This window comes from Miniopterus schreibersii (genome assembly GCF_964146895.1).
Source record: "Miniopterus schreibersii genome assembly, chromosome: 15".
Lineage (NCBI taxonomy): Eukaryota > Metazoa > Chordata > Mammalia > Chiroptera > Miniopteridae > Miniopterus > Miniopterus schreibersii.
This window is the reverse complement of record NC_138115.1, coordinates 50,603,729-50,624,520: the sequence shown is the minus strand read 5'-3', so window position 1 is coordinate 50,624,520 and position 20,792 is coordinate 50,603,729. Positions and strand designations below refer to the sequence as shown.

The window sequence follows — 20,792 nt, the reverse complement described above, 5'->3', positions numbered from 1 at the left end:
GTTCCGGCCCGCGCTCAGCCGCGGGGTTCTATTTGGCCGCTGGGCCGTTAATCCCCGCCCCCCCTGAGAGTTTGTCCAATCCGGACTCAACCTTCAGGTTCTGCCTCCACGTTTCGCGTAGCCACTTCCGGTCCTACCCCGGAAGTCGCTCAGTGGAGCCAAATTTGAAGGGACTGAGACGCGGGGGCGCGGCCGAGGAACTGGATCCGTGGCGGTTTCCTCGGCTCCCTGGGCCCGTGGAGTCCGGGGATCATGCCTATCCGCGCGCTCTGCACCATCTGCTCCGACTTCTTCGACCACTCGCGCGACGTGGCCGCCATCCACTGCGGCCACACCTTCCACCTGCAATGGTGAGTGACCACTGTTCCGGGGCTGGGCGCGCTCTCCGGTACGGCAGCAGGAATGTGGGGTGTCGGGCCTTCGGGCGCTGCCGGCCCCCGGAGCCCAGACGGGCGATGGCACTAACGGAGCCTCACAGGAGGTTGCCGACCTGGACAGCGGTGGGTCAGGGCAGGCTTTCCGCAGGAGGTGGCAGCTGAACTGGGCCCAAGGGGACAGAGTTAGTTCAGTGAAGAGAGAGTAGGGACTTTCGTGATCGGTTTTTGTGAAGAGATGTGACTTCAAAACTGTTAGCCCAGGCGGAGGCGAGCTTTCACCAAACTGACGAGCCCTTTTGTTTCTTCGAGATGGAAACCTGGTAGGCCTCAGGCTGCCCATTTGGTGTGGTTTGCTGGTTTGGAAGGCTTCTCTCCAGTCATGTCTTTGGTCGGACACCCCAATGTATACGCTGACGCCGGCAAAACCAAGTTAAGATCTAAGGGCGAGGAGGTGCTCCCTGATCGAGCCGCGCTGCTAACCCTGTAGAACCGTTCTATTGGGTACAGCGGGTGGGGAAAGATTCCTGCAGCAGCTGTGCACAGGCTGACGCAGAGCTCTTTGCTCCTTAATTTATCGTGGTAAAATAAACATAACAAGATTTACCATCTTAACCACTTTTTTCTGTTTTTGTTTTTTTTTTACTGTATACCTTTTTATTGTAGTAAAAATATATAACATAAAGTTGACCATTTTAACCATTTTTGTAACCAAAAAAAGTTTATGTAACAAAAAAACTCAATATGAAAAAGTACAGGACCCAATTTTAAAATAGACCCTTTTGGTTTTTTGTTTGTTTGTTTGTTTTTATAATTAGAGCATTTCTTTTTTCTTTTTATCTGTTGATTTCAGAGAGATGAAGGGGGAGGGAGGGAGAGAGGAAGAGAGAGAGAGAGAGAGAGAGAGAGAGAGAGAGAGAGAGAGAGAGAGAGAGAGAAACATCAATGATGAGAGAGTCAATGATAGTCTGCCTCCTGCACACCCCCGACTGGGGATGGAGCCCGCAACCCCCGGCATGTGCCTTGAGGGGGAATCGAATCTCGATCTCCTGCATCCTCACCTGGCCAGGGGGTGTCTTCTTTTTTTACTGTGTGTCTTTACAGCTGTCAGTTTCCCTCTTAGTACTGCTCTTGCTGTATTTCATAAGTTTTGGTATGTTGTGTTTTCATTTATTTTAAGGTATTTTCTAATTTCCCTTGTAATTTCTTCTTTACTCATTGGTTGTTTAAGAATGTTGTTTAATTTCCTTGTACTTGTGAATTTTATTTTATTTTTTTCCTGTTACTGATTTTTAGTTTCATTCCATTGTGATCAAAAAGATACTTCGTATGACTTAAGCCTTTTAAAATTTATTAAGACTTATTTTGTGGCCCAACATATGGTCTGTCCTGGAGAGTTCCATGTGCACTTGAGAAAAATGTGTACTTGGCTCTTATTGGGTAGAGTATATAGCTGTTAGGTCTAATTAGTTTATTTTGTTAAAGCTCTCTATTTCTTTGTTGATCATATGTCTGATTGTTCTATCCATTATTGAAAGTGTGGGGTATTGACATCTTCAGTTTTTGTTGTAGAACTATCTATTTCTCCCTTCAATTCTGTCCAATTTTCTTTCATATATTTTTGGACTCTGTTGTTAGGTGCATATGTGTTTATAATTGTTACTTCTTCTTGTATCGAACTTTTATCAATATATATGTACTTTTTTTTTTAACTTATAAAGTCTATTTTGTCTGACAATTATGTAGGCACTTCAGCTCTCTTTTTGTTACTATTTTTACTTATCCTGGTTGGGATTCATTAAATTTCTTCAATTTGTGAAATGATTTCTTTAATTAGTTTTGGAAAATTATCAGCAATTATCTCTTCATGTATTGCTTCTATTGCATTATGTCTTTCCTTCTGTATTAGTTTCTCATTTTGGCTATAACAAATTACCACTAACTTAGTGACTTATAACAACACAAATATGTTATCTTGTAGTTCCAGAGATCAGAAGTCCAAAATGGATCTTACTGGGTTAAAGTCAAGGTTGGTAGGTGGGGCTGTGCTTTTCTTGGCTCATGGCCCCTCTCACAATCTTCAAAGCTAGCAGTGTTACATCTTCAGATCTCTCTGTACAACTCTGACACTCCTGTCCCACTTGGAAGTATCCTTGTGATTACATGGGGCACACCTTGATGGATAATCCCCCATCTGAAGACCTTTAACTTAATTGCCTCTGCATAATCAGTCCTTTCTAATGAAGTAAAGTATTCACAGGTTTTGGAAATTAGGATGTAGACTTCTTGGGGAAGGACATTATTCTACCTAACGCTCTTTCTGAAACTCCTAATTATATGTATGCTAGACAGTCTCTCAGTATCTTCTATATTGTTTATCGTCTTTTTAATTCTCGATGTTTCCTCTCATCTATCATTCAGTTTACTGATTCTTCAGCTGTGGCTAAACTGCTATTAAACTCATCCACTGAATTCTTAATTTTGGCCATTTTGTCAGTTTTAGAATTTCTCTTAGGTTCTTATTAAGTTCTGCTATATCACCTTTTACTTTCTAATTTTCTACTGATATTTTCTTTCCTTTCTTTTTTTAATCTTCACCTGAGGATATGTCTATTGATTTTACAGAGAGAGGAAGGGAGAGAGAGAGAGAAACATCGATGTGAGAAGGAAACATTGATCAGTTGCCTCCTGTATGCACCCTGACTGGGAATCAAACCTGCAACCTTTTTTGGTGTTCGCTCCCACCAACTGAGCCACCTGGCCGTGGCCATTTTTTACTATTTTCAATATTGATTTTGATTTCTTTAACGTAGCATGTTATGGTCTGTGTCTCGCAATACCAATATCTGAAGTCTTTGTGGATATGTTTTGGTTGGCACTTGTAGCACTTTTATCCTTGTGTGACTGCTCACTTTTTAAAAAACCATTTTATTGAAATATATTATCAAAAATATGCATATAGTAAGTGTATGGCTTGCACAATTTTTACAACTGAAGAAGACAAGAAACAAGACATCAACACTCCAGAGACCTCTTTGTGCACTCTTCCAGTTACTCCCATCAGCCACCTCTCCCCCACACACAAGGATAACCAGTCTTGACTTCCAACAGCATAGATGAGTTTTGCTATTGTTTCACTTTATGTAAATGAAGTCATATACAACCTACCTCTTTTTTTTGGCATCTGGCCTCTCTTCCTCCATGTTATGTTGATGTCATTCATTCATAATATTCTTCTCAGTTGTAGATTCATTCATTCTCATTGCTGTGTAGTATTCCATTGTGTATGGTTAGCTTTGATCATATGTTGCACATAGTATCTGAAAAATTATTTATAGAAAAAAATTGAGGTCTAGGATAATGATATCATCTTCCAGAAAGGACTTTCTCCCTTGTCCCTGGGGGTGGTAGAGTCTACTAGTCAGAGACTAATTTAAGTAAAGTTTAAGGCTTGAGGTTTTGTTGGACCACCAGATAGATGATGGAAAGCTGGGCTGTGTGTTGCTTTTACTGCTTCTTGCTTTTACTTCTAGTTTACCCTTTGAAAATACAGCTTTCTGGAGTTCCAGCTTAAAGTGGGGCTGTTATTACAATCCCCATCTCTGAGGGACCCTAGGTTTTGACTGTTGCGCCCCCCCCCCCAGTCGAAGCCTAGACGGTTCACAAAAGAGCAGCTCAGGGGTAGGGAGGGCCAAGCCAACAGGGTCAAAAAGAGGGCCATGTGGTCAGAGTGCTTGTACCTGCAGGCCCTGTGGGATGTGCTGTCACCGCCGGTGATGCTGCCCTCCTATGGGCAGGCATTGGGTCACCAAGGAGCAGGACAGACCCTTTTGTCTCCAGCCAAGCAGTGGCTCATGAGCCTGTTTTTCTGCTTCTCATTCCAGCCTAATCCAGTGGTTTGATACAGCGCCGAGTCGGACCTGCCCACAGTGCCGAATCCAGGTGAGGGTGGTGGGTGGAAAAGCTGAAGACATCTCCTCCTTGCCAGGGAGCAGGAATGAGGAAAGGTCTCTGAAGCTGGTATCTTTGACCCTTTTGGACCCTTAGGGCTGGAGGCTAGTTGAGCCTCACTTGTGCTTCTCAGTGGCTTGGGAGACCTGCTATGCCCATGGGTAGCTGCAAATGCATTCACTGCCTGGGTCAGTCTTCACTTGGGGAGATTTGGCCCCTTTCCCTCCCTTTCCCCATTTTCTCAATGCCCAGTACCTAGAGTTGGGGTGTCTTTCGAGTAGTCACCTTATGGGTCTGCAACCACCAAGCCTGTGGCACCAGCTTGGGGTACCTGCAGGGTTGAGAAGTCGCCTGACTCCAAGGGACGCAGTGTGAAGGTTAGGCCTGAGAGCAGGCCTGGCCGCACGTTAGGCTGCGTGCACACCCTGGCCGCCTTGCCCATGACCAGCTACACAATCATGCTCTTCCTCCTTCTCTCACCCAGGTTGGCAGAAGATCCATTATCAATAAGCTCTTCTTTGACCTTGCCCAGGAGGAGGAGGGTGTCTTAGATGCAGAATTCTTAAAGGTACCCAGAATTTATTCCATTCTACTGAACCCAAGCCCTCTGAGAGTTCTTTCTGCCCCCAACCAGGGAGAGTACCTAGAGCATGGAGGTGGAGCTCTTGAGGGGAGACTGTAGAGATTCCAAGGCAGAGGCAAGGAGAACAGAGGACAGGTGAAGATGAGACAGTCACTGGAGAAACACACTGTTGAGCCCTCCCTTTAGGATTCCAGAGCAATTCCAACCCGGGGTCGGAGTCCCTCTCCCAAGGCCCCCCGACCTTGCAAAGGATCTACAACCGTCCTCCCCAGCCCACTTTGCTGCTTGCATGGTTAGGGACAGATCAGAGAACTCTTCTAGTTCTCAGTCAGGGAAAACTCTCTGTTTACAAACCTGGCTGTGTCTCAAAACTGCCCCGGGTGGCTTGGTATATACCAGGTACCATGTCTTTCCCAGGCCAGGAATAGAGAGCCGAACCCCTGGTATCAACATGAGCAGCCAGGGCATAAACTCACATGGCAGGAGAGGAGGGTGGGATCCCTCCTACACTTCTACTGCTTTTCCCCTAAGTCTAAGACTTACCTCTTTATGTACAAGAAACCTCTTGAGGAAGTGGGATTGGGGTTCACAAGTGAACCTGGACTCTGAGGGTTAATTTGCGGGGCATCTGTCAGATCAGTGTTCATTTGGCCCTGGCTCCAGGGTGCCATGATGTCCTTGGAACCTCACTGCTTGAAATGAGGAGCTTTTGTGCTTGAAGCCAGCATGCTCATCGTCATGGTAACTGCTCCCAGTTTTCAGCTGTGTTCCCCCTGTGATACAGCAACAAAGGCAGCTTCATTTCTTTTCGGCTTCCAAAGCTAGATTAGGAGGCAGGGAGGCAGCATCTTGAGTAGTTTGGACCAAGGACTTGGAAGGCATCCTGCTTGGGTGTGGCAGGAGCCAGGAGACTAGGGGTAGTTTTTCTTCTCAGGCAGCCCCTGCGCATCCTTCTCAACCACCACTTCCACCTCCAGATGTCCAGCCTACACTGACCAGCCCAGCTACCGAAAGCACCTGCCCCCAGAGTCCTGAGTGGAGAGTTTGACCCCATGGGGCATATCTACCTATTGGGGCTGGGCCTTAGTATCGGTCAGATGTGAGGCCTGAGTCTGTGTTGACCTGGGAAGGTGGATCTGGAGGAGGACTTGCCTGGATTCCATCCAGCTACCACCATGGACCTTTGGCCAAGCCTTTGGGTTCTGTAGAGCCTGGTTTTCCTGCTTATGGAGTAGACACCTCTCTTGCCCATAGGGTTGTTGAATGCCCTGGACTCCTGCATGGGAGCTGGGCTCAGTTCTGCCCCAGCCTCAGTGGTTCTGAGCAGTGGCTCTGGACTGTATACACAAGCTTCGAGAGACTCACAGCAGTCTGGTTAGAATCTAGCATGTATGCGGTTTCATTCAGTGGCTCACAGTTGTCCTGGCTCACTGATCATATTAGATTCTGGGGCTAGGAGATCTGTGTACATAGAGCCAGCTTGGAGCTGGGAAGAGAGGTAGACTGTGAAGCAGGCAGGACCCCAGGGTGGAGGGAAGGAGTGGTGGCCCAAGGTCGTTGGCTATGCCAACTTTGTGTCCCCAGTGAGTGCAGCTGACTCCCAGAGAGGGTAAGGGCTAGCCCAGCGCCAAGGAAGCAATGGAAGCCTCTACTATAGGGCTGATCACACAGACCCAACCTTGCTTCTCTCACCTCTCTTTTGCCTCTTTCCCTGTCTTGGGGTCTTATACCTGAGATTATTTTTCCCCATCTTAGCTACTTCTTAAAAAGGCACACAGAGATAAAGCACGGCTTATCTCTCCATTGTTGGCTTGGCCTGGCCTTGAGGTACAGCAGAGTCCGTGCCTCCCTAGATCGACAGGCTTCATTCTCTCCTCCTGGGGCTCCCACAGCCTTATGGGAGGCCAGGTGGAGGCCCGCTGATACCTTGCTGCTGCTTATTGTACATATTGCCTTACAGAATGAACTGGATAATGTCAGAGCCCAGCTCTCTCAGAAAGGTGAGTTAGCAAGGGACAAGGGACATGGGAAGCCTCTGACTTGGGTGCTGGTAGGAAAGGCCCTGGGAAGAAGGCCTCCAACCTTCTGGTGGAGCCAGGTACTCTCCCTGCTTTGTGTCCAAGAGTCTTGCCAGCTCCTGTGACTGGCAGAAAAGGAGAGGAAAGGGGGTGACTGGAGCTATCCACCTAGACCAGGTGACCCTCTTCTCTTTGTTGGAGGCTTCTTGCCCAGGCCTCAGGCTGGGAGGGGGCTACCTGATGCACCAGAGTATTTGTAGGAGGGGTTTCGGCCACAGAGTTTGGCAGGAACCTGTGTGACTTCCCAGATGATGAATTTACTAGACCCATGGGAGCAGGGAACAGTGAAATCTTTGCTCAAGTAACCCCAGGCAGCAGAAAAAGGGTTTCATCCCCTGAATGAAGAGACTCTAGCTGGCTTCCCTGGGTTGGTGTGTGCCAGAGGGAAGCCTGCCGCCTAGCTTGCTGGCCTGGGACTTGTTCCTCACTTGTCTCTGGGGTGGGGTGCTGGAGCCCCAAAGCCCAGGTTCTCATGGTGATAGGTGAGTGGGCCTCTCCCCACCCACCCCTTCCTTGCTCCAGAGAGGGAGAAACGTGACAGCCAGGCCATCATCGACGCTCTGCGGGACACACTGGAGGAACGCAATGCCACTGTGGAGTCTCTACAGAAGGCCTTGGATGAAGCTGACATGCTGTCCTCCACCCTCAAGGTGCGTCCCCAGGTCCTGGGGCACAGGTTGGTGGGGAGATGCAGCCGCAGTCCTGGGCTCACCACTCAGGGCTTAACTTCTGGTTCTGCCTTGGTCAGCAGTTTGGCGTGTGCAGTTTTAAAACGGAGGCAAATCCCTTCTTCCCGGTCCTCCCCTCTGTACCCATCCAGCCCATAAGAAAAGGGCCATATTGGCCACACTTATAAATATTGTATTAGGTGGTGTGAAGAGGTAAGGCCTTCCGGGTACTTCATGGAGGGGCCGCTTAGCCAAGACCATGGTGAGGCTAGGCCATGTTTCAAAAGTGGATTGTACTCCACTGACGAAGCTTCCATCCGCACTCTGGTCCTTGGCTGGGCTGCTCTCTGGAGCCAGATCAAACAGCATCCCAGGGAGGAGCAGAGGCCTTTGAAGTTCCTGTGCTGAGCTGACTGGGCAGATCAAAGCCTGCAGAGCCAGCCATTCTAGACCCAGATGAATTCGGGATGAGCCTCTTGCTCTCTAAGGGGCAGGAGGCGATTGATCTGAGCCCACAATTGATATTCTGGCCTCGTAGCAAGCAGCAGTCGTTGCTGGATGCCACTGCAAAGGGGAAAGGAAGCATCCTTGTGAACAGATAGGGCCCCAGGGTGTTCAGTGTCTCCGCTCCTGCTTGGTGGCTGGTGTGGATCACGTGGCCTGGCCAGTGGAAGGGAAGGAGCAAAGCAGCACCTGGCTGCAGAGCAGGAGTCCGATGGCATCGCCAGAGATGGAGTAGTCCTATGCCCAGGGCAGCTGGCTAGCTGCCTCTGGCTCAGTTCTGCCATCCTGGCAGCTGTCCATAGGTCTAGGTGGTGGACAGTGAGGCCTGGACTGCACAACATGCACCACAAGGCCCAGGCCCAGGAGTGGGGTGGCCCACAACGGGCCTGTGGGTGCTGGCAGCAGACTGTACCTATGGGAAGACATATCTCAGGAGGAAGCAAGCAGGGAGGTGAGGAAGCTGCTGGCCTAGCGCCTCTTAGCAGAAAAAGCACAAGCTAGAGTGGAGCCCAGGAGCCTTACCTCCTGGGGGCTGGGGGACACGTGGTTTTCAGCATTTTCAAAAGCAGAAAGTTTTGGGGTAGAGTTTCCCCAATGACTTTAGCCATGGTCCCTCGGAGCCTCCAAGCAACAGGTGCATGTATTTGAGTGTCTTTGCTCTTCAGAAGCAGATGAAGTTCCTGGAGCAGCAGCAGGATGAAGCCAAACAAGCACGGGACGAGGCCCGCCGACTTAGGAGCAAAATGCAGACCATGGAGCGGTGAGCTTGGAACTGGGGCCTGCCCTGCACCCTTGCTCCCAGGGACCCCAGGTGGCACAACTCACAGGACTGGAGCAGGAGTTGGGTCACCTCTGTGGCTCTAATCTCCACAGGCTGTGGGGGGGCTCGGGCCAGCTGGGCGTGGGCACAGGTCTCTGCTCTGCCCCTGTGAGCTCCTCTACTTCCATGGGGACCCTTGCTGCACTCTTCCCTATACACGTTGCCTATGGCAGGCAGCCTGACAGGTCTTTTGCCCCAAGAACCTCTCTCTGGGATCCCTGACCTTGACCACTGTGAGCACCCCTTCTTCCTCAGAAGCATCCCTGGAGCTGTGCTCAGCTCTGCTATGGGGCCTTCTTTGAGCAGACCCGCCTGCTAAAGCATCCTAGCAGCCTAGGCTGTTGCCATAGTAACAGCAGCACAGGGAGGCAGAGCTGCACTGGGTACCTACCCATCAGCCTCCGGATTTTAAATGCTGTGGGCCGGGTGTTTTTCAGGATTGAACTCCTACTCAAGAGCCAGCGGCCCGAGGTGGAGGAGATGATCCGAGACATGGGTGTGGGCCAGTCAGCGGTGGAGCAGCTGGCTGTGTACTGCGTATCCCTTAAGAAGTGTGTACTCTGGCCCCTCTTTCCAAGCCCAGGAGCTAAGCCATGGCACCCCAGCCATGCCTCTCCATCTGCTGCCCCCCTCTCACAAGGCAGTGCTGGTGGAGTTAAGGGGCAAGCTCTGGAGCCCTGCTGCCTTGGTTTGAACCCTGATCCCACCTCTCACCATGTGGTGGGGAGCCAGTTTCTTAGCCTCTGACCCTCAGCTTATAAATGGAGATGGTAATAACTGGCCTCATAGGGTTGTAGAGAGAATTGAGTGATTATAAGCGTTATTTCTAAGGAGGTTAGCACAGCTCTGAGCTGTAACCCCCTCGTGATATCTGCAGCCTGTTTCCCATCAGCACTGTTATTGACCTGCCTGGCTTACAGCAGAAATGTTGCTCAGATTCTCCAGTACTGTGGGTAAGAGGTTGGAGAAAGTGCCATTTGACTGACAGGCACAGAGGATCCCAGATGCTTCCTGTGGAGGCCAGGTGGTGTAGGGGGCCTCCTGAGTGAGGCCAGGGCTTCCTAAGCATGCTCTCAAATCACCAGTGCCTGCAGCCCAGGCAGAGAGCAGGCTGGCCAGCTCTCCTTGCATTGAATGTAGCACCCTCCACAGCGCTGCCCTTTGAGCTCAGGTGTCAGAGTAGGAATGAGAGCAGGTGAGGGGTTGGGCTGGGCTTTGTGTCTGGTTGGTGCTTAGTCCGACCAGCAGGTATCCCGTTCTGATATATCTCTCTTTGGCCCCTGTGTAGAGAGTATGAGAATCTGAAAGAGGCACGGAAGGCCTCAGGCGAGCTAGCTGAGAAGCTGAAGAAGGACTTGTTTTCTTCCAGAAGCAAGGTAACAGTGGGGAGCGGAGGGTGAAGGGAGAGGTGGCTGCCCTTTTCTCACGTTCTTTCATGTCCCCTGAGCAAGGCCATGGGGCCTGATGATACAGCTGATCCATGGGGCTGTTGGATGACTCACAGAGACTGGTTACTGGGCCTCACTGGCATTGGCTCTGGCTCTGGCCTGATTGTGCAGCTGATATACCAGGGGGCTGTTGGATGACTCACAGAGACTGGCTACTGGTCCTCACTGGCATTAGCTCTGGTGATGTGGCTTGTCCATTTAGGGTAGCAGGTCATGCAGGTAATCTAACATGTTCATACTTATGCTCCCTCTGCTCTTCCTGGCTTCTGGACACTTCTCAGCTGGCTGGAGAACACAAGTCCCAAATGCGAAAGCTTCAGAGGTCTGTTTTTGCACCAGGCCCAGAGAAGGAGGGCCCTTGGAACCTGATTCAGTGAGCACAACTGCTTTTATTTCTGGGCCTGGTGCATCCATTGGCTGCAGGATATAGGAACAGCTGTTGTTCCCGGGCAGCTCCAGAAGGACATTGCTGGACTGCCCCATAGAGCTAGGGTCTCCCTAATGTGTCCCCACATTCTTCTGGACCCTGGTCTACCATGAGCAGGTGCTGGGTAGCAGCAGGTGGTGGCAGAGCACATGGCCACCCCTTGGCTCATTTTAATTTTTTTAATATTTTTTATTTTAGAGAGAGGAAGGGAGAGGGCGAGAGAGATAAAACCAGCAATGAGAGAGAAACGTTGATTGGCTTCCTCCCGCATGCCCTCTGCTGGGGATTGGGGATCTAGCCTGCAACCTGGGCATGTGGCCTGACTGGGAATCGATCTGGTGACCTCTTGGTTCATTCTTTACTCTCTGAACTTTATTATAGTTGCAGACAGTCTACTCTGAACTGGACCAGGCCAAGTTGGAGCTGAGGTCGGCCCAGAAGGACTTACAGAGTGCTGATAAGGAAATCATGGTGAGGGTCAGCCCTAACCGAATGGGAATGAGGGGTGGTTTGTGTGCCCTCCAAGAGCAGAGCTGGGCTAGCTGTGCCTGGGAACCTGTGCATCAGCTGGTGGTGGTGGTTCTGGGTTCCCTGCATCCTCCTGGGTCAGGGCGGGTCAGGATGTGCACCTTGACCTTGGTCTAGAGCCTGGGAAGACAGCACCATGGGTCGCCCTTCAAAGTCTGTTTTGTCCCTACAGCCCCGAGACCACCAGAAAGAGCTTTGCCAAAGGGGTTTGGGGGCCAGGAGGTCGTGGCCTCTGGAGCCTGATGATGGGGCTTCAGGCCTCGCTCTGTTCCCACTGGGCCTGCCCTTCTGCATGTTGCTCACATCTTTGGAGGTCTGTCTGGACTTGATGCCTCAGCCTTTCTTTCACACTTTTCTCTCTCCTTCCCCAAGAGCCTGAAAAAAAAGCTAAAGATGCTGCAGGAAACCCTGAACTTGCCACCGGTGGACAGCGAGACTATGAACCGCCTGGTTTTAGAGAGGTTGGTTGACCCTCTGGGGTGTTTCAGAGCTCCCTGGTAAGGGTCTTCACTCCTCCTGGCTCTGGTGGAGTGGGTGGTCCCTGTGAATGTGAAGGCTGTGGGCCTCCTGCCCTGGGAGACAGCCAAGATTTAGCTACAAAGCAGCTCTGAGGTGAGTTCTGGGCTCAGACCAGAAGCCAGGGCAGGCCAGAGAGGACCTGAGGATGGTCAGAGAAGGGGCAGGAGCACTGACTGTTTCCGGGCAGCCTGTTTATGGGGTGGCTCACCAGATTCATCTGTCTGCCCTGAATTCTGAAACAAACAGGAAACCATTCACTAAGAGAATTCCCCTCTAGTCCTGGGTTGTGTGCAGTGACGCAGCCAGCAGAGGGAGCCATGAGACAGAGGGATGCTTGTTCCTGCCAGGGGTGGCAGCCAGGTCCTCCTGAGTGTTTCACAGAAGCCCACTGGTGGAGGACATCCTCAGGGCTCTCTCCTCCTGGATGCCCAGCTAAGGGCCCAGACAGAAAGCGCACAAGGCAGTGACCTGGCCTTTCATTTGAGCCACTTTCAGTGTCCTTTGGCAGATCGATCCCTCTTCCCCACATCTAGTCAGTTGTTGGAGCCTGCCCATTTAACTTATGGTGCCTCCTGCCCCTTTCCCTGCCACCACCTCCCCATATGGCCTGTGGCCCATCCTCTCACTCATCCTATCAGCCTAGCAGTAGCAGCCCCTAGGCATCGTGCTACTCCTTCCCCACCGAACACCTCGCAGAGTCCTTGGCACTGAGCCTACAGCACTCAAGGAACCAGCCTGTGGACTGCGGTGGGTCTTCAGGCTGCAGCCAAATCATACTATCAAGGAAAACCCCTTGCCCTTCTGCTTCTGTGCTTTTCTGTGCATCAGCTCTTCTCCACACTGGGCTCAGCTGCCCTACAGAGTCTCCCAGTCTCCTCAGAGATAAGCTCACCCTCTGCGTAGGTAGCACTTCTGATTTAGAGACCATGGCCACAGGGGTGCTCTAGAGTCTTGTGGCGCCCAGTCCACCCAGTACACACACCTGCAACTGCGAGTAGACCAGGAGCCACATCCTACTCTGCATCCCCCGACCAGCTTCCTGCCACGTACACTCCTTTTCCCACGGAGCCTGGTCAGCATCTGCTCGGGGGAGTGAATGCACATGAGGCAGTTTCCTGTCATCCCCGTGCCTCTCGTTCCTCAGGCTTACTTCTTTCTTACCTCAAAGCCCTCCAGCGTCTCTTCGTGGAGCCAGAGCTGCCTGCTTGGCCCCCAAAGTTGGGGTTGGCCTGGGAAAGGGCTTGGGGGCAGTGGGCACATGGCTGGCTGTGAGGTCCAGTATGAGGTCGGCTTTGACACACTGGACTCTGCTTCTGTTCCCGTCAGAGCCAGTTGGCCAGGCCACCTTGGAAGCCCCAGGCAACTCAAGGGCTGTGTCAGCTCTGCGGTCACAGCGCTCACCCTCAGGGAGCTGGTGGCCTCAGAGACCATCTCATGTGGACCAGCCTTTAGAGCCCAGGCTCCCTCAAGGGGAAATAATCCTTTTCCTGTGATGTCACTGGAGGCTGCTAGGTGGAGCTCCACGGCGCTTCCTCTACCCTCCACTCCAGGGGCGGGTTCATCCATGCTGTAGCCTGTGTCAGAATTTCCTTCCATTCTAAGGCTGAATCAGCAATTGCGTTTTAAATTTGCAAGAATTCTTTCTTGCTCTCTGAGTGCTTCCTTTGTGAACTATGCTATTCCTTGTTTTCTGGTTTAGTAGTTTTGTTTCTCTTGGCATCTGCGTGTATAAACCATGACCTTTCTCTTGAACTTCCCTCCATTCCTGGGGTTTCTTGGTTGCCTGTGGTCTCTGAGGGGGAACTACAGAAAGGCTTCCTGGGAACCCAACCTATTGGGCAGGGTTTGGGGGGAGTATGCAGTGAGCTGGCCCCGTGCTGAGTCTTACCTGAGCCTAGGATGCAGGGGGCTTTTCTGTCCCTTCCAATACTGGCTGCTCTGAGTCACTGTGGATGGTTTGATTGATGTCTGGGAAAGGTCCCCCCATTTCTTGGCCCGGGGTAGCAGCCCAGCTGCCATGTGTTCAACCAGTTCAGATTTAGGATGGGGTAGAGCCAAGCCCCACCTTCCATCAGCACCCCAGTTTTCAGCCCTGTTTAATGTTCTGCGATTCTAGATTCTCTCATCCTCGCTTCATTCGTAGGCCTCTCCTGTAGGCTCTTATCTGCTGTCCCCTGGCCATGGTCTCCCAGAATTTGGGGGAAATCTATGGGTACTGATCGTGGTTGCCCATTCATTTGTTTCAGTAGGATTATCCTTCACTCCTGTCATTTTAGGGTGGCCTCAGGAGGTAGCTATCACCCCCAACTGCAGAGGGGGTATTTGGAAGACCTCTCTCAAGGACCCCAAGGGCCCCTGACCTCCAGGCTGAAGGGAGCTAGGGAGGCCTTTGCTTAGGGAAGGCCCTCCAGGCGCCACAAGTTCATGGAGGAGACACCGACTGTTCGCAGGCCACACGGGATGGATCTGCCCGGGGCCTTCATCCTGTTTCGGAAAGGCAGCTTCGAGTGTCTTGCTCCACCTCCTGAGGCCTCTGGCGCAAAGCCCTGTCTGTACATAGGCCGGGGTGAGTGTTCTAAAGGTGATGGTGTCACCCAGGAGGGCCTCGAGCCAGCACCTCAGCCTGCAATGGAAGGCTGCTGGGCTCCACCCTCTCCCTCCTTGTACAGACAGAGGTGGGAAGGAAGGAAAGACCCTTGGCAGCAGGGAAGCAGAGTTTGAGCTTCATAAAACAAGGGTGTACTGGGAATGGTCTGAGGGAACAAGAACTGTGTCCACATGAGCCAGAAGTGGGTGTGGGGGAGTGAGGGGGGCGCTGTGAAAACCTTCTGGAGCTTGAATTTAGTGCTGTGGGTGGGTGGCCAGGAGGTGCAAATGAAGAAGACTGCCTTGGCTTGAGCCAAGGGTGGGCCTGTGTCATGGACACCACTGGGCAAGGTCACAGGGGATGGCAGCAGGAAGCCCTGCCATGAGACACCTGGAGTGCACAATGGCTGCCCCAGCCAGACCCTGCCTGCCTGAGTGCCCCTCTTCTGACCTGGGGCTGGACTTGCTGGCATTGATAAACAGTGGCAGGATAGCAGATACTATAAAAAGTTGGCATGAGTGGTTCTGGCTTCTGCTTTGTGCTGTGGTTCCCAGAGAGGGAAGCAAAGCAACCTGCATGGAGTTGGTTTGAGGTGGGTTTACCAGCCTTAGATTCCATGTGTAGGCAAGGAAGGGGGAGAGCTTCCAGGGGCCAGGCCAGGGGAAGAAAGTGATGGTCCAAGCTTCCCACATGCTTACCCACCCAAATCAGTTCCCTTTGCTCTGATCAGCACACCTCAGTGGCCTCCTGGTCTCTGTCCCCGAGCAGTGGGTGTAGGGCTGTGGGTAGCCCTGGATGGTCCCTGAGGGAAGGAAAGGGGACTTGTTTTGGGAGTGTCCCTCCCACTCCCCAGAGTTCTCCTCTGACCACAGGAGCTGGGGAGACCCACCAGGCCTGGATAGGTTAGAAAAATCCTATCGGCTGCATTTTCTAATAGAATACCTCCCCATTTTCAAAGTAAAAACACAGTCATTATTGAGAATTTGGAAAATATGGACTCATCACAGAGGTAGTCACTGTTGACATGGGGTATACTTCCTTGCAGTCCTTTTTCTATATGTGGCATGGGGCTGGGGGATCAGGGGAAGATGTGTGTGCATCAAATCATGTGTATACACTATACATATAGTTGTTTTCCAAAATTAGTGTATAAACTGGCCATTTGTATATCATCTTGGAAGAAATATCTATTCAAGGCCTTTGCCCGCTTTTGAATCAGGTTGTTTTCCCATCATTGAGCTTTAGTTCTCTATAGATTTGAATCCCTCATCTGAGATATGACCTGCAAATGTCTTTTCCCATTCTGTGGTTTGCCTTTTTACTCTGCAATAGTATCTTTCGATGCACAAAATTTTTAATTTTTGTCAAGTCTAATTTGTCTATTTTTTCTCTTGTCACCATTATACATAGAGTTTTATATTGCTTTTTAAACTTAATATATGAGCATTTCCCATATTATTAAGTTTACTGTCTGGAACCCCCACTTTAATATCTGTTATAGTCAGGCTACGAAAGTGCCAGCCCCTGAGGGGGGTCATTTTGACAGTTTCTAATACTGTGCCATTTGCCATAAGTAGCACTGAAGGGGACATCCATTTACATCAGTCTGAGGCCACATTTCTGGCTCCTTGCACTGCATTCTGAGAAATGAGGCTACTTGTACATTTGGGCTTTGTGTGGGGCTTTGTTTGCTTCCTTTCCCGTCTTCCAGACTTTCACTGGTCCCATGACTGTGTGGAGGAGTAAGCCCAGCGGTTTTTCCTGTAGCGATTAGGGCTTCCTTGCAGGGTGGCCTTGAGCCAGCTGTGTTCTCCAGGCCCCTGGAGCGGAGCCATCACTGATGCTCAAGGAGCTGTTGTCCTGGGCCGCCACTGTGATCCTGAGTAACCAGTCTGTCTGTGCCTCTAGCCCAGCCCCTGTAGAGATGCTGAGCCTGAAGCTTCGCCGGCCAGCCTTCAGTGATGACATTGACCTCAATGCCACCTTTGATGTGGACACCCCCCCAGCCCGGCCCCCTGGCAGTCAGCATGGCCACGCCAAGAAGCTCTGCCCAGAGAAGGCACAGTAAGTGGTCCCGAGCACAGCCCGGAGGGAGGGAAGCCAAGAGATCTCTGCAGGCCCTGCCCTAATAGCTCTGAGTGGTAGATGAGGCAGTGAGGGTCACCTGGGCTTGACTGTGACTTTGGTTCCAGCCACCTCTTCTTTTCTCTCCTGAGTACTCACTGTGCAAAGCCTTTGTCTTGCTTGTCTCATTAATCTTCACCCTTAAAGCAAGAGTGTTGGGGTGTGAGTTGGAGGAAATGCAGAGGTCCCAGTGGGTGCAAGTATTGGCTGATGGTGTGTGCGGGGGTTGTGTGCTCCCAATATTTTGAATGCCTGCCCACCGGAGTCCTGAGCCAGGGACTCTGCAGCTCCCCTTCCTTTGTGTGCCTCTCAGACTCATGTTCTCAAACCATGGAACCCAGGCCCCCACCCCCTACCTAGGTGGGGAGCCCACAGGGGCAGGTGTGAGAAGCTGTGTGGAGCTGCAATGGGATGGGCGGGATCTGCACCAGGGATGCAGTGGGCCTGGGAGCAGGGAGGCTGTCTCCTTGGCTATGCAGGCCAAGTGTAGTTCATTCTGGAGACAAGAGCTATTCCTGTACGTACATGGAAGTATGCGCTGCCCAGGTAAGGGAAGTCAAGGGCTGAGCAGGTTTCCCCTTAGTCAGAGACTTTGGACATGAGAGAAGAAGTTGAGATGATGGGTGCTGGAGTGGAGGAGGCTCAGGGAGAGGGCAACAGGGAAAGCCAGCTGGGCTGCCCACCTCTCCCTGACTACAGGCGCAGAGGCCCCTGTGTTGTATGGGGTGTGAAAAACAAGCCTAGGGCATGTGGACTGTGGTCAGGGGTATATCAATGCCTGTCCTTTCTTTAGCTATAAAAGTTGAAAGTGGGTACTGGGGCCTGCAGGCTTCTGGGCCTTTTAGAGGCATTTCTACCATCTTCAGGGCCTGTGGGGGATGTGAGGGAGCCCAGGACACCCCAACTTGGATCAGCCTCCCCAGAGTCATACTTACAGCAAGTTAAGAGTCTTCCCATGGTCTTCATGTGGCCTCCCCACAGGCTATGGGGACAGGAGCAGAGGGTCAGCAGGCCCTGATCCTGCCCCTGTCCTTGTGGCTTTGAGAAGCCACAGGATCAGCCTTAGGTTACCATTCTCCCACCCACCTAGGAAAATGCCAGGAGAGGGTACCCAGCTGCTAGGGTCCCCAGGAATTGGATGGAAACACTGGACCCAGCTCTGGAGCTGGGAATGGGAGGCCAGGCCTGGGGCCATGACCTGTTCTGCCCCAGACCCTGCCTGCACAGATAGATGGTCTACATCACCTGGGAGATGACCAGCCCTGTGTTCTAAGAGTATTTTATGGGCTGTTTAACTTACTGAGGGTCTTGTGAAGGTGGTGGCTCCTCGTGCAGACAGGGCAAGGCCTGAGCTCATTAGGTGTGTCTGCCTGTATCTGCCTCCTGTGGGTGGTGAGTCAGCTGGGCTCTCCTGCCCCACATAGAGCCCTGGGACATGGTGAGGTGCCTAAGGGCTTAGGGAACATGGAAATTAGCTTATCCCTGAGTGAAAGCCACAGGATTGGCACACAGTCCAACCTTCCCTGCCTTCGCCACTCTGGCAGCTGTGACTTTCCAGCTAGTCACAGGTCTGCACTCGGAGTGGGGATCGCTGAGATGCCTTGCCCAGCACACAGCCACGACAGCAGCCATGCCACATGGTGGCTCTGTAGGGCATATGTCCTGAGCCTGACCACCCTGTCCCTGTGTCTTGCTCACCTGCCTCTTGCCTGCTTGTCTCACAGCTCTCCCACTCAGGACGTTCCCAAGAAGATGCCCAAAGGCTCCAAGCAGGTAAGGCTTCCCCGAAGAGGCTCAGTCAGTCACCATCCAGCCCTAGCCCGACTGAATGTGAAGCTGGACTGCTGAGAGGGCAGGGTCTGGCCAAAGCTCTCTCATTCCCAGCCCAGGACTGAGGCACTTGGAGCCGCCCTAGGAACCCTATTCATGATCCTTTCTGCCTCCTGGAGGGGCATCAGAGGTCCTGATCCTGTTCCATCCCCACTACCACCCCCACCTTTGCTGCCATCCAGCTCATCCAGTCTGGCTCTGGGGTCTCCCCTGCAGGAGTCCCAGCTCTCGCTGGGTGGCCAGCACTGTGTGGGAGAACCAGACGAGGAGCTGGCTGGTGCCTTCCCTCTCTTCATCCGGAATGCTTTCCTGGGCCAGAAACAACCCAAGAGAGCCAGGGCACAGCCCTGTCACAGCACAGATGCAGTGAGTATGGCTTCCTGCCAGTGGCAAGTGCCAGCCCTCCTGAGAAGGGCTAGGCAGCCAGCTCCACCCCCACAGCCCATCAGCCTGGTCCACTCATCTCCTTCTTTTGCTTTAGGTAAGGACGGGCTTCGATGGTCTTGGAGGCCGGACAAAATTCATCCAGCCCGTATCCTTGTTCTGCGGCATTGGGCTGAGCTGAGCTCTAGCGCCCACACCATCCCTCACCTGTATCCCCAAACCCCAGCCTGCAAGGCGCTGCAGCCTCAGCTGTGCAGAGCCAGACCTTGCTGAGTCTGCATTCTCAGCCTTCCCTGCCCTGAGTTCCAATCCCCTCTTTAGGTCTTTTCCTTGACATCTCCTTCAGACTGACACAACTGTGATCCGCCCACTGCCGGTGAAGCCCAAGGCCAAGGCTAAGCAAAAAGTGGGGGCCAGGAAAGCACTTCCTCCCTCGCAGGCTAAGCTAGCCCCCTTCCTGTGGTAGTGAGAACAGTGAGGCCAATCAGTGGCCAGATAAGCATCTCCAACTTACAGGCCGAGGACTGGTTCAGCTGGGGATTTGGGGGGCACAGCCCCTCTCCCAGGACCAGCCTCAAGGGCAGTGGTGGACAAGATGGGGCTGAGGGAGAGGCCCAGAGGATGTGCTTTTCCAGCGCACAGCCTGCCCACCCCCGCCACAGTGGGCCAGCTGTGGGAGCTGTGGCCAGCTCACTGTTCTTGCCGGCAGGGCTTGCTCCTTGCTGCAGGCTTGACCATAGCCTTGGCCAGATGTTGGGCTGCTTCCAATCCTCCAGACCAGGGTCTTTCGTTGACTGTATGGACCAAAGTGCCTGAGGCTTTGCATACCGCCTCCGCCTGCCTGAGCTTCTGCCTGCCTCTGGCGTCCCATTAGGCGTGGCCAGGGCCAAGCAGAGTGGAGGATGGCGCGAGATTTCTATGTTGAAAATAAAAAAGATAGAATGTTTTCTTCCAGGTCTAGGAGTGTAAATTTGAGCTTTGGAAAACTGTTTGGCATGACTTTCTAAAGTCTTCACCTGCACTCAGACCCTTAGGCACACACCTCCCACAGGGCACAGAGACTCCAGCGAGAATGAAATCACTGCAGCCTCGTCCGCAGACTAACCTGGGCGCAGCCCGAAGACCACAGGCGGCTGTCAGATTTAAAGGGCCAGTGCAGTGCCCGTGCCTTTTTTTTTTTTTTAGCCAGAAAGTCTTTGTTAGCTGACAGCAGAGATCATGGCACAGAAACTCCAGTGACCATACACAAGGAACACATATTTTGCAAAAACAGTCACCAGTAGACAGCTTCAGCCCTCAAGAAGCAAAATTTAGCAATCCCTGAGGTGTGGGAGAATTCCATTTCCAGAGTTACCATAACATGCTATTCAGAATATCCAGTTCTTAACAAAAAAATTGCAAAGCATATAAATAAACAGGAGAGTATGGCTCATTCACAGGAAGAAGAACTTCATAGAAACTGACATATTTTGGAACTAAAAAGTACAATAACTAAAATGAGATTCACTATCACTAGAGCCACAAAAGTCAATTGCTTTCTTATGTATCAGCAGTGAACGATTGAAATTAGAAATACGTTATCATTTACATTAGTACAAAAAAGGGGGGGAAAAGGATATATTTAGGTATAAATCTAACAAAATATGTACAAGATCTATGTGAGGAAAACATTAAAACTCTGATGAAAGAGATTTTAAAAGATCTAAACAAATGGAGATATATTCTAGGTACATGGATAGGAAGACACAACATTGTCAAGATGTCAGTTCTGCCCTGGCTGGTGTGGCTCAGTTGGTTGAGCATTGCCCTGTGCACCAAAAGGTTGCTAGTGGTTTTCCAGGTGAGGGCATATGCCCTGGTTTCAGTCAATGCCCAGTGGGGGTTGGGCAGGAGGCAGCCGATTGATGTTTCTCTCCATCTCTCTCTCCCCCCCCACTCTCTAACAAAAATAAATAAAAACATTTTTT

General features: G+C 51.6%; 1 protein-coding gene across 3 annotated transcripts; it reads left to right on the top strand.

Moving 5' to 3' along the window:
* Positions 1–151: 151 nt before the first annotated feature.
* TRAIP (TRAF interacting protein) lies at positions 152–20,792 on the top strand. Of its 3 annotated transcripts, none has more exons than XM_081159647.1 (15): positions 152–350; positions 4,259–4,316; positions 4,810–4,893; positions 6,869–6,908; positions 7,509–7,636; positions 8,824–8,918; positions 9,416–9,529; positions 10,267–10,354; positions 11,235–11,324; positions 11,754–11,842; positions 16,396–16,551; positions 18,336–18,384; positions 18,658–18,807; positions 18,923–18,973; positions 19,172–20,792. In XM_081159647.1, exons 1-15 carry the CDS (start codon positions 253–255, stop codon positions 19,289–19,291), a joined length of 1,410 nt encoding a protein of 469 aa, XP_081015773.1. In that variant the 5' UTR covers positions 152–252; the 3' UTR covers positions 19,292–20,792. The 3 variants fall into 3 exon arrangements, with proteins under 3 accessions (XP_081015773.1, XP_081015775.1, XP_081015774.1); XM_081159649.1 differs by having other exon boundaries at positions 169–350; positions 8,830–8,918; XM_081159648.1 differs by having other exon boundaries at positions 169–350; positions 8,827–8,918.

Coding starts and splice junctions, on each gene's coding strand:
- TRAIP (XM_081159647.1), top strand. CDS start 253: ATGCCTATCCGCGCGCTCTGCACCATCTGCTCCGACTTCTTCGACCAC. Junction 16,552..18,335: donor CTCTGCCCAGAGAAGGCACA/GTAAGTGGTCCC, acceptor CTTGTCTCACAG/CTCTCCCACTCAGGACGTTC. Junction 18,385..18,657: donor TGCCCAAAGGCTCCAAGCAG/GTAAGGCTTCCC, acceptor TCTCCCCTGCAG/GAGTCCCAGCTCTCGCTGGG.